We start from the raw sequence: 12,980 nt of genomic DNA, 5'->3' as shown, positions 1-12,980 counted from the left end.
TAGCCAAGACGTATACGATTCTCCCCACTGCAAGATAAGGGCGCGCGATCGAGCGTACACCCCCTTATTCTCTACGTGGGCCAAAGTGCGCGTGAGAGATGACAGCCGCCGTACCTCACTGCGCCATCTTGCTGACATTGCTGAAAACACTATGGTCCCCCCCCCCCCCCCCCCGATGCCTACTAACTGCGGTAAGTAGTAGATATGAATAGCTTGCCGTTTGAGCATTGAAGGAGGTGAAAATTGAAACAGAAAACACAGGCCTATTGACACATCAACTGCAGGGTGTCAGAAATAAAATTGAAGGTCTTGAAGAGGATAAATATAAAGGCGCAATGATACGCACAAGAGCTGGGAAATGCTTCGTGGGTGGAGCCCCGACAAAGCAAGTCTTGTCAGATGAAAAGACATACGCTCGAGCTCACGACATACCAGAGATAAAATTGAATGGTAAAGTATTGAGAAAACACAATTAGATCATAAAATATTTTGAAATGTTCTAATAAGAATTGTTTGCTTATCGTGAGCCAAAACAGCCGGGTTTTGTAGATGCGTTCTTGGTAGAAATGTCGACACTTAATGCTGAGGACACAAATCTATTAGAAATTTCTATTAGCATATAGGAAATTGAGAAGGCTATCCAAGATCTTGGCATGGGCAAGTCGCCCGGTCCAAATGGCATTAATGCCGCCTTTTACAAGGCGTTCCAGGAGGATATGGCCACAACATTGCATGAGTTTTTTTCGGTGTCCTTAGATTGCCTCCATCGTTTAATCGTGCGCACACTGTGCAGATTCCTATAGGAAAAGAGCAACATGTTTTACGCAAAGTGACAGGATACAGGCCAATCACACTAACAAACGTAGATTACTAGCTGTTCATGAAAGTTCTGGCTAGGAGGTTGCAAGGAGTTACAAATAAGTTGGTCGGACCACACCAGAATTGTGGGATCAAGCGTAGGAACATATTCACGAATATTCGTGTTGCCAGGAGCATTTTGGAGTATTGTGACGCTTCACTTCTGAAAGTGGCCATGTTACAAATTGATTTAGCCAAGACTTTCGACATGGTTGCACACAATATACTCTTCACGCTAGCTGAGTACGTTGGTCTTGGTACGGTCATATGTAATGGTATTAGATTGACATACAAAAGTTCAACCACAAATTCAATTGTGAATGGAAACCTCTCACAGCACATACAAGTACTTTCCTCCGTGCGCCAGGGGTGTCCATTAAGTCCTTTACTTTTTTGCTCTATTTTTCCAACCACTGCGTCAGAAAGTGATGCACCACGCTGGGATTAACGGTTTAAGGCTGCAGTCATGTGAAATGGGTGTGTTGGCATACGCCGATGATATTGCCTTTCTGGCTGTTGACAGAAAGAGTGTCACTTCATTATTAGGAATCACTGAAAGGTTTTGTGACACGAGTGGAAGCTTAATGAACAAAGAAAAAAGCGTTGTCTTATGGCATTGTAACTGGAACATCACGCCCAGTTCTTTTGAAAATATTCAGTGGTTCACGACACGTAGTCGTTACCTAGGTGTACCAGGACAGGTATCAAGACAGTGAAGTGTTTTGGCTTGAAGAGGCTGAGGAACTGCGCGCGACAGCCGAAGGATGGGACGGTCGTGACTTATCCACTTTCTCTCGGTCAACTGTATGCAACGTGTTTCTAGCTGCTAAAATAATATACCTTTTACAAGAACTTAGTTGTACGCGTAAAAGCATCCCTAAAATCCCCAGGATACTCCTCACGTTCATTTGGAGCTCTACGTGGGAGCGAACATCTGGAACGAACTTGTTTCGGCGTGTTCAGCAAGGAGAGCTGTCTTTATGCCGTCCGTTTCTTAACCAAGTAGTCTCACGTTTCATGCTGATAAGACACCAGAGAGACGCTTTTTCATGTTATTTATTTCAAACAACGCTATTACACCACATGCCTGACTTCTTTGTATCTTCAGTCAGGGGAGGACGACACACCTTGTCGCCGTTCTTGCGCGAAGTTGTGTTCTCATATCGTTTTCTGAGGGCGAGGTTTTCGATAGATTACCTAACTAAAGTGAAAAGAAAGCGCCTCATGAAAGACTTAATACAGAATGGTTTTCCTGTGCCCTTTTACAGTTCAAAGTATAAAAAATCGTATGGGCAAGACGTACTAAAGGGAGTGAAAAAGATGTGGATACTACCCAATTCTGTTCTGTTCTGTTCTGTTCTGTTTTAACTGTTTTGCTGTGGAGAGGTTGAGGAGCCTATTGCCTCGGCTACTTCATATCACAATACTACCCAATTGTAAAACTTTCTTTTTCAAGCTTCATACGGGAACTTTGCCAGTGAAAACATGACTTGAAAAGAAAGGGATGTATGTACCATTGTGCAGCAGCTGTCTCCTTTGTAACAAACCTGAAACCACTGAACATATATTTATTGAGTGTAAGAATGCCATTTTTAGGACATTTTACAGAGGACTTTAAAAAAGAACATTTACCTCTTACTCATCATTGAAGTCGTTTTTTCCATGTGAAAGTGCTGTTCAACCTTTGGACGTTATTTTCTTGCTCGGTCTTCATTCGGTTTGGCGTAGTATGTTATCGTACAAACACTGTGATGTAAGAGTTCTTTATATCTGTTCATGAGTGTTTCGTGGAAGCTGTTATCAAAGTGCGAGATGTGTATAAGACTACCGACTGCGTTGAAGATGTAATATTTTTGTTTGATGTGTTAACACACATAAAACGCGTCTTATGTGTAATTCTCAGATTAACTTGACCTAGTCAAGAAGAGAATACAAAAAACCTCTCGGTGGCTCAGTGGTTAACGCCTCGCCTTCATGACGCGGAGGTCCTACGTTCGAGTCGGTGTGCCGGAGTCTTTTTTTGGCATTTTTTTTCTTTCGTGCCTTTTTATATATATAGAAACGTACATATATACAATGCATGACGTCGACGCCGACGCCGGCGGCGAAATCTAGCCAAGAGTGTCGATATAAGTATTATTGCAATATAATAATAATAATAATAATAATAATAATAATAATAATAATAATAATAATAATAATAAGTCACAAAAGCACAATATCATTGAGGAACGCCGTAGGGAAGGGCTCCGGAAATTTTGATTATCTGGTGTCTGTTAACGTGCACTGAGTACACGGGCGTCTATGCCGAAATGTAAGCGAAGGGTTTTAGCGCCTGACCTGCTGGACAACTGACCGGCGCGCACCTCGAATTCGTGATGCATGTGGAAAGTGAAAAGTAGATCTTAGGTAACAATAACCATACAATATCAACGCACATAATACGTTGTGGTTCGATTCCTCTTGGCGTCATACAGACATGCATATTGCCAGCCTTTCGAACCATGCACGTGTACGCCGGATGAAAAGAAGGACTATCTCTCTCTGCTCGGGGTCTGAGCTGAACCAATCAGCGTTGCAAGCGCTATTGTAAATATATAGTATAAAAGTCTGCGTACTGAGGTCTGCCGACTCATCAATCACGTAAAAATATTTCAAAAATAAATTACGCCGTAGGCAGAAATTTTTTTTTTCAATTGGGAGGGGGGGTTCAATTAGCTATTGCGTGTATTCGTGCACGTTTTAATATGTGCGTATGTGTATATACACTTGCAGAATTTAAAACTTGAGGGAAGAGTTGGATTGAACACCCCAGTGACCCTACGTCCCCGCTACACCATTGTACGACAGCACTTACTCGGAAAACCGTTGGGTTATGGCTGTTAAAGTGGCTGGGTCACTTCGATAAAAATGGAAAATCTTCGGCAAGCCGAGGATGCCATCAGAGCACAAGGACTCATGGCCGCCACCTAGGGGAAGGAGACAATTCTTCCACATCTTGCCGTTTTTTTCTTTAATAAAGTTATTTCCTTCTCCTCCTCAAGCCAGCAGCCTTTCGCGCTATACGGAGTCAATGCACATTAAGAGGTGCGCAGTAGAATATCGTCATTTTAGCGCCACGAAAGACAAACACATGACAGACGACGACAGGACGAGCGCTGTCATCTTTCGTGTGTTCGTCTTCTGAATGGTTTGTATGAAGACGTTGAGTATTCACCAACTGGCCCAGCAACAAGTTCTTTACACAAGGTGTCGAAATGGGCGTGTTTTCCGAGAAATGTGTGCTAAGCTTTTTTTGAGTATATAGCGATCATCATCAATCAAGGTATGACAGCATGGGAGTCAGGCGCCCTCTCCTCACCTGAGTGGCGACAGCCGCTGTTGTGTGCACTATACTTCGTTAGCACAACTAACGCTCAAAGGATGTGTTTCCTGGAACTCGCGTCGCTGCGTCCTCTCATCACACGATGTCTGACGAACGCTGTAGGTCTTGGGTATACACATTGTATGAACGCGCGTTTGGGTGTCACTTGTCGCGATTGTTATTTTTTCAAAGCATTGGGCATTCATAAACGTCTTTCTTTTACGCAGTGACGAAACCCACTTATTTCTTTAAGCCAATTACGTGGAATAGGCGCGTGGGCATTGATTGGAATCGTATAACGTCTATTGTTTAACGATAAACGATCCTCAACTGCAATATTTTCTCACGAGCGCCTTATTGATTTCACTCGATTGGCTTGAATTTTCTTTGTTTACAATTTCGTGTGCGTCTATAATCAGGCGCAGTTGAAGCTGTCGTCGGAGTTTTTATTTCAGGAGCGCACTGCGTCGACTGTCTGCACAAGAAAACAAGATGCCCCACACTGACCAGTTGAGGTTACTCGTAATATCTCGCAGTAGACTTGCATATTTAACGGCTGATAAGCAGGTTGGACGGCCTAATTTGGACGCTTTCATCAGAGCAGACACACCGAAGCCAAATCGTGCAAACGGAAAACTATGGACAGAATATCCAGTCTCTTCACACATAGGAAGCGCAGCTTGGCAAGGAACCTGATTCTGGCTCTTAGAATCCATTAGTGGCTTCGGGAAGTTTCGCCTATGCCTCCTACACGCGGCAATTACAGGGTTGTTCAAGGTCTAGGCGAACTTAACCGACACCATGGACGGTTTTGCCAGCATAAAAAGCAGCAACACAAACGATGTCGTGTACCTTTGCAGATGCCGTGCAACCCTCAGGGGCAGGTGTGAAGAATAAATGGCGGTGCGCCATGCACCAAAACGAAAATATGATTGGGAAAAACTCTGTATTAAAAGTTGATTGATTGATATATGGGGTTTGACGTCCCAAAACTACCACATGATTATGAGAGACGCTGTAGTGGAGGGCTCCGGAAATTTCGACCACCCGGGGTTCTTTAACATGCACCCAAATCTGAGCACACGAGCTTACAGCATCCGTTGTGAAAGTCTACAGACTACTTTGGACCACCCGGACTTCTTTAGTCTGCTCCTAAATTTAGCATGCGCGGCTTCTTTCCCCTTTAACGCCGCCGAAAGGCGGCTCGCGAGGATCAATGCATGTCCTCGAGCTCAGAAGTCCGGCGCTTTACGTGCCAAGCTTTACGTGCCGGCACTTTACGTGCCACAGCAGCTGAAATATATGTCAGATGCTCGTCAATATTCTAGCTTAGCGAAAGCGCTTTTCGGGTATGTGTTCCCAGCATTTGGAGCATTAAATGCGCATAAGATGAACGTCGTCGAAGGAGACGTCACTGTGAGCTCTCGTCGGTCCTTTGAATTGGCGTTTTCGTGCGCTTAGTTGTTCTCATAAGACAGTTACTGTTTTGAAGTGGTTTCTTGCGAAGGTCTCATAAATATTGTCACGGTCGGGTATGTCACTCCGGCGGTGCCTCTGAAATGGTGCTGAGTGGACGAATACGACGACCTTGTTGTGGCGGGGCTGGGTCTAGGCCGATCCCTTAGAGTGGGTAGGTGCCAATGATCCAAGCACCATCATCATCATCATCTAGGCCGCCTCGTTGACTTCTATTCTGCGGGCTCTGTGTGGTACCTACTTGATCTGATCCTGACTGACAAGCCCTAAATAAATACTCCCCGGAAAAACATCTTGATTTAAAAAAATGCGATGCCAGGGAATCAGTAGCACATGACAGTAAGGCAGAATGTGTTTCAATATCGACGACCTTGCGTAGTTAGTTATTAAAGGGGCCCTGCAACACTCCTTGATCATGGTCGAAAAATGCTGTAAGTAAAGGCAGCGCTGCAAAGCTATATAAGGACCAAAAAACGCTGCCGATCAGTGGTCGAGGCTAGCGAGAACACGTGAGTGAAATATTATAGCGCAACACGCGGCCTCGATTTCACAATAAATTCTCAAAGTCCCCTTAAAGTTGCTTTCCCTTCTCTCGACAAATGACGGAAAGAGCTAGAAAATCACTCATCACAGCCATTGTATCCGCCATTGACTGATTTGAGCATGGCGCACTCTGTCGTTACTGGGCCCACCGCAAAACGCCGCGACTTGTCCACGCGCGCGCGCACGCTCACGTTTGCCGGCACTAAAAGTTAGAAAAAGCACTGCCTATGTAGAGTAGGATGGGGTAAAATGTGACAAAAGTTTTGAAATGGCGAATTGTTATTTTTATTTCACTCCTTACAATTAAACATCAATGAAGAATCTCTCCTTTGGGTACAAGGTATGTGCTACATAAATATTGCCATGTTGCTACCATTGAAAATATTATTTTAAAAATAAAAAGAAATGCTCCAGACGCTGCATGGGTCCGAAGGAGACAGCGTGAAAACAAGTCCAATCCTTCAGTTTTTGCAGGATAGTGACTTGAAATTCACTCTATGGGCTCTTACACGGTCTTAAGGAGCGCAGTCTATGGAGTTCACGCATTGAATCTAGATAGATCGTGGTGTTGTGTTGCTCCAAAACTCCTTGCAGATCAAACACCGCCACTATTCTTTCGTGCAAATGTTGTCTTTTGTTGAACGTCTGCACCTCATTCAGCTATTCAACAATTGGAGGTTAGATATAGTATGACGTAACTTGTTCACCTCTTTTTGTCGTTTTGATGCAGAGCTGCTCAGACGTTTTATGGTTTTTAACATCGTCCACAAGGCTTTGTGAGACAATAAATTTGAAACTGTGCTAGATTCAGATTTTCTAGCGCTTGTTTTTTTTTTTAATTTGGAGCATTGCATAAGCATCGTTTGAACTCAATCCAAAGATGCTTTTGTGAACAAATGACTTGGAGATTCCACCATATTTTATGCGTCTCTTTTATGCATCCTTGGGAACACGAAATATCTCGATGCAGCGCAAATGGAGGGAGTCATGTATCGAACGACAATCAGTGCTTTTCGCGTCGTTTTTCTGCCAGGAAGCTCTACGTGATATTCTCTTGTAAGTAAAAACCTTCCACAACATAGAAATATTGTATGTAATAAGTTGCGAGGTAATGGTCCAATAGTAAGACCCTTTCTAACGCAATTGGATGCCTTTTTCTCGTGTTTTGCCCCTCTCATATGCCATAATTAAAAAAAAATTCCGCTTTGTCCCAGGGATCCAAATGAACTAACTTTTTGATCGTATGTAGCTCGTAGTCTAAAGTAACAAAATAATTATTTACGTTGCTATACCGACGCACGAGTAGTTTTATGCATGGATCCTAAAATTTGGCCGAGCAGAATTTCACCGCTTTTTGACGGGTCATGAACACACTGACCACAAACACGTAATTTTTCCCGCACGAACGCTGTGATCAATCACAAACTTTTAAAGGTGAAAAAGTATACAGGGTCCACCACCTATAGCTGGAAAGTAGAAACAAAAAAAAAGTTTTTGTTACAGAAGCACGCAAAGTCAGAATGTCCCATTTTGCCACATGTCTATTTTACCCCACCCTACGCTACAATAACGTGCGTGAGGTTCTCCAATGGGAATGGGGTCAAAGTGTCGTAACAGCCACCCTCGTCCCTCCTTTTTAGAGCCCGAGGTATATGAATCACCGTTAGCGCCTTTGAATATATGCGCATTGTGGCGTAGAGTTTAGCACCGCGCGCTGCGGTGCGAGAGGTCACTGCTTCGACGCCCTGCGACAAGGCCTTTGCATGTTTTCTCCTTCTTTGCATTCCGCCAATATGCACTTTACAACGTCATATTCGTGACGGAAATACTTCAGCGAAAATGCGGTGGACCCCGGCATAAAACACTTGCGTGATAAAATTGTGTCCTCGTGAAGCGTGTGCTGCCTTCACTTTGTGCTCATGTAAAGTACCCCTGATATGTCACCTGAAGACGACAACAAAGTTGGGCACGCAAATTAATCCGACTGCGGTCGTACTAGACAACTGGAAGTCATGCTAACAGGATTGCGATGTCATGTGTCCCATTTAAATATGTATTCACACAGGGCTGGTGTGGGAATATCTCACCTATACAGCTTTTGTACAGATCTGGAATCAATAGGCCATTATTTTCTGTCATGTCGTTGTTACAGTCTATTAAGAAAACGTCTCCTTGTCATTCCATTTGCTAACCTTGGGGTGCCTTTCACCATTGAGAATACACTCTCCTTTGGTGCTTCGGTTCTGGACTACAGCCACAGGAATGCCTTTGATGCCGTTTGCAGATAGCTTCATGAAACAAAACGAATGCGCCTCTAAATTCCAATTTGTATATTTGTTAATATATTATTATTAAGCGAATTCTAAACATCAATTTTAAATGTGTTCGAAATTGCTGCAATTTCAATTCAAAATATATATTATTCTGTCTGGTCGAAATGGCAAAAAAATATTGCACTCTTTTTGTATTTACGTGTGCTTTATCTCCTTCTGTTCGCATTAGTTATCATTCGAAAGGGCTTAAATTTCATATCTTCAATTCTTGGCCAATTCCCCTGAGTGGGCAAGAGCCATACTGGAGGCATCAACATCATCATCATCAAATGAATCAGCGCTACGGTTGAACTTCGCGTCGAACGCCGACATTTTGTAACTCCAACGCCTAAGGTATAACTTTATGATTTTTAATTATTTGAGTCTAATAAATCATCGGCAGCCACAAGTGGCTGTACAGATGTATATGCTTTCCTGATTATTGAGAAAAAGGCCAGCTCTTTTTCGATTGCTGAAATGCACGTTTCTTTCTTTTGATTCCTTAGTCTCTTCACTCCTGTGTAAGGTAGCAAAGCAGACGCGCGTCACGTCAAATTCATTGATATGTGAGGTTTAACGTCCCAAAACCACCATATGAGTATGGGAGACGCCGTAGTGAAAGGCTCCGGATATTTCGACCACCTGGGGTTCTTTAACGTGCACCCAAGTCTGAGCACACGGGCCTACAGCATTTCCGCCTCCATCGGTAATGCAGCCGCTGCAGCTTCGATCCCGCGACCTGCGGCTCAGCAGCCGAGTACCTTAGCCACTAGACCACTTCGGTGGGGCGTGCGTCTTATTGAGCTCCCTTTCTTGCCTTTCTACTTTGCCTCATCCTCCTCTTCCGTGTGTGCCTAAACATCAGCGCACATCTGCACTGTAAGATACCAAACATTGCGGTGGATTATTGAAGTGCAACTGTCATGTAGTGCATTGATGAGTTTCGCATGTATCGCCCCAATGCACTAGATGACTTTGGCCGACAATAACCTAACAGTCGCCAGCCGTTGCCGACAGGAGCCAGTCTTTAGTCAGGGCTCACAAGCGTACAAGATTAGGCAACAGTTGGCCAATGTTTAGAAATTATTGGTATTCGCATACAGCATCTTCTCACTGCTCATATAATACCCGTAATTGCTGCCTGGTGATGTTTATTTCAAACCTAAATAAAAAATGAATGTAAACGTTGTCTCGATTATGGTTTTATGCATAATAGTTATGACCTATTTATTTCGCTAATATGTTTTTCTTGGTTTTAGATTGGGCACTTGTGTTTCTTATGTGGAACCTACAATAACGCCATCTGAAATCCAAGTTTACCTTTCATGTAATTTTTCGCATAAAAACAAACCGATAGCGTGCACGAAAGTGCAGGCATTTTTTCAAAGCAACTGTTCCATATGCTGCTTGTCGGTACTCCTTCATCACACCTGTTATTCAACTGCGAAGGTTGATTTGCGTAAGGCCACTGCTGTGACGCTATACGTCCGCAACTGCCGCAATGCACTCCTACCGGAGGAAGCTTTATCTCGTGACCTTATCGGTGGCTGCCGGGTGTAGTGAAGGAAACACTCCGCAAAGAAGCAAAAAAAGAAACTGCCCCGCTTGGAGAGCAACCGGTAAATTCTGTCCCTGGCCTATGTGCTCGGCTTCTAGAAAGAAGAAAAGGGTGCGTACGTACGTACGTGCGCTCGGCCCGAATAGCCTTCCGCGCCGGTTGTTAAGCGGCGCCATGCGGTCTCCGTAGGCAGCTCAAGGCGCTACGGATAAAGATCCGGAAGGTATTAAGACCGCAGGGCCAACGCGGGCCGTTTCGTCGGTGACCTTGCAGGAGCACACCTTGTTCACGCGGTGTCCGGCTGATTGCCGGCGTGGCGAAACGAAATGGAAGCGATGGACTGAACGTTGAACACATTGCGAACACAGGGTATGGAGCCAAGGTATATAGACGAAATAGATAACCATCGTTTGCGAAACGTCCGCATGTGTCGATTCGGAAGTTTTTGTCTTTTCACCTGTCTCCGTAAAACGCAGTCTACAATGATTATTGTTCTTTGATATGTTTATTTTCTCCCAAGTGACTGCAGTCATGCTCCAGAATTAGTATTTTTATGTACGTAATTATATATGCATGTTTTTATTTATTGGGTGCGTAAATAACATGGGTAATTTGAAATGAAGGAGATAGAAAGAAGCTCTCAAGTTAATGCTGGAAGGTTCACCTGACATCAAGCCGGGTATGCTTCTTCGAATGAGTATAATGAAGGAAGTGTCGCACAGTATACGACAAGTACAAGCCGTATCCAAATGACCCCGCTACACTCAACAAATGAAAGTATTGCAACAATACGAGTGTTTTTAAGAAGCATCGAAATTGCTTTCAGAGCGCGAGAACGATTCACAGTTTGTTTGTCCACGGCCCAAGAACGCCTTTTCTCAAGAGACGACCTTCACTTGTGAACGATCTGCGGATGAATGCGAATTTCATAGCGTAGTTAATTTTGCTTGTTGTAAATATATGTGAACGCATCTTTATGGTCCAAGGCAGCACATTATCCAGCGTGCCCGAGAAATCTTGGGTATCATTGAAACGCGACTGGGAGAGAACATTCTTGCGACATGATCAGGATCAGCAGACGCCGCCAAAGCGCTTCGAATTCTGCTGGTGCGGAGAACGGTAACATGTGGTTGCTTATTTGAAGAATATATGCAAAACGGGGTAGAGGGGGGCGGAGGAAAAGAAAGACTGATGACTGCGCTGTTACTATAGTTGCGTAACGCTGTTGCAACACTGAGTGTCAAACACTGGTATACTATAGATCTATAGCCGCGAAGAGAATAGTGAGAAATGTATTTATTGCTGAAAGCAATGTGGAGGACTCCAATCTGAAGTGGCTGGAGGTCTTCCTGCTTACAAAGCACGTATATTAGACCGAGAGTCTACCACTTAAACACGAGGCGTCGGCCTTATCTGCAGAGCGATGAAGCAAAGGCGTGGCCGCGTGATCAGCGCCAGATTTTCTTGTACGAGTTAGAGGTGAATTACAAAGTTTTCGTAGAACCAATGGCGCATAAATGCAGAAAACTTGCGTGAACGTTCAAGACTCATTACACTCATTCGTGCGCATGAGCAGAGTATTGATGACGTCATACAATATGAGCGTGTTATTTCTTTGCAATGGCTTACTGCGCATTTATTACCCGCCACTTAAAGACATTATTATAATATCCAAGACAGCTGCACCTTTTCCCTGCGCATGGCAGCGTATAATCTGCCTGTGAATACGCCCTGAAATGACAGCAGTTAAAATGTAGCGCTGCTGTTTAACAGTGGTGATACAGGTACACAATCTTATGACTCTTGGGCACATTAGATTTGCGCAAGCATAGCCACATCAGATGAAATATGTGCTGGTTTTTCATGGTAACGATCATACATTTGGTCATTCGGGTGCTACCTTACTGCAATGAACATTCCTCGAAGACCTGCCGAAGAAGGGCTTTTCCCAGGTGTACTGGATTTCCATGGTTCTTCAGGAAGACCATGCTTTCATCCAATAGAGTGTTACTTTACATAGAAACTGGCATTCGTTTATTAAACATTTGGTGTTGTGCATCAGTGACACCAAAAATAAAAAAGAAGCGTGTAGCGCTAGTAATTCTAATGAAAGCTTTAACTTTTAATAAGCCTGCTTGATCGCTGGTGTCCTGAGTAACAACCATCGTAATTCCAATGAAGTCTACGCAACAGTCATTTGACGTATCACAACACTACGCTGACGTTAACGATCAAACAAAGGTCCGCTCGCAAAGAAACCCCCCAATCTGAAGACACCCATGTCCATGCCTCATACTCTTACCATCACCCCAGCCACGTGCATGCAGACGTTATCAGTGTCCCAAAAGTCCAATGTACTGACCTGCAGCTGTGAAGTACGCGGAACTGGCGACGGAGCTGGCTGCGCTGCTCACATAATCAAGCCCTCCATGGCTCATCAGACTCGATGACCGTTCCCGTAAGAATTCGTCCAGTGGACTCCGGTTCGAACCCGTTCCGACGGCGCTGCTCTGCTGGTCGCTCCAGGAAACTCGGTGTTGGCGCCGGCGACGACGGCCTGCCCGGTCGAGTGCACTCGGTGGTAGCGAGAGCCTGCGAACGCTCGACGTCGAAGACATGGCCAGCAGCACTCGATCAATGAAGCTTAGTCCTACCTCCTGCACACGGCTCTCGACTGCAGGTCCGCACTTCAACGGAAAGCACCCAGGCACGCATGCAAGCACTATGATTGGGACGCGTTCAGCACGTCTTCTTGTGCAGTGCGAACGCGATCTCTACCCGGGTAACAACGAAATAAAGGCACTGATTACGTGGAGTCCCTTCTAATCGGTTCACTAGTCCGCTGAGCTATAGCCGAACTTCGACGCCT

The 12,980-nt window shown here is 44.5% G+C and overlaps 1 protein-coding gene and 1 long non-coding RNA gene across 2 annotated transcripts in view; one reads left to right on the top strand and one right to left on the bottom strand.

The window, feature by feature from the left end:
- The window catches only part of LOC142814308 (uncharacterized), a 71,447-nt gene extending 67,546 nt beyond the window's left edge, over positions 1-3,901 (top strand). The window contains exon 3 of the long non-coding RNA XR_012894915.1: positions 3,634-3,901. This is a non-coding gene — a long non-coding RNA (uncharacterized LOC142814308). The remainder of the gene's footprint in view (positions 1-3,633) is intronic.
- LOC119172118 (uncharacterized) overlaps positions 1-12,744 on the bottom strand; it is a 144,844-nt gene extending 132,100 nt beyond the window's left edge. The window contains exon 1 of the mRNA XM_075892958.1: positions 12,474-12,744. Within this exon, the coding sequence (XP_075749073.1) occupies positions 12,474-12,729 (256 nt within the window). The 5' untranslated portion in view covers positions 12,730-12,744. The remainder of the gene's footprint in view (positions 1-12,473) is intronic.
- Positions 12,745-12,980: the final 236 nt, after the last annotated feature.

Source organism: Rhipicephalus microplus, chromosome 4, assembly GCF_043290135.1.
Source record: "Rhipicephalus microplus isolate Deutch F79 chromosome 4, USDA_Rmic, whole genome shotgun sequence".
Classification (NCBI taxonomy): Eukaryota; Metazoa; Arthropoda; class Arachnida; order Ixodida; family Ixodidae; genus Rhipicephalus; species Rhipicephalus microplus.
Note: the sequence above shows the minus strand (reverse complement) of the source record. Positions and strands in the feature narration are given on the sequence as shown.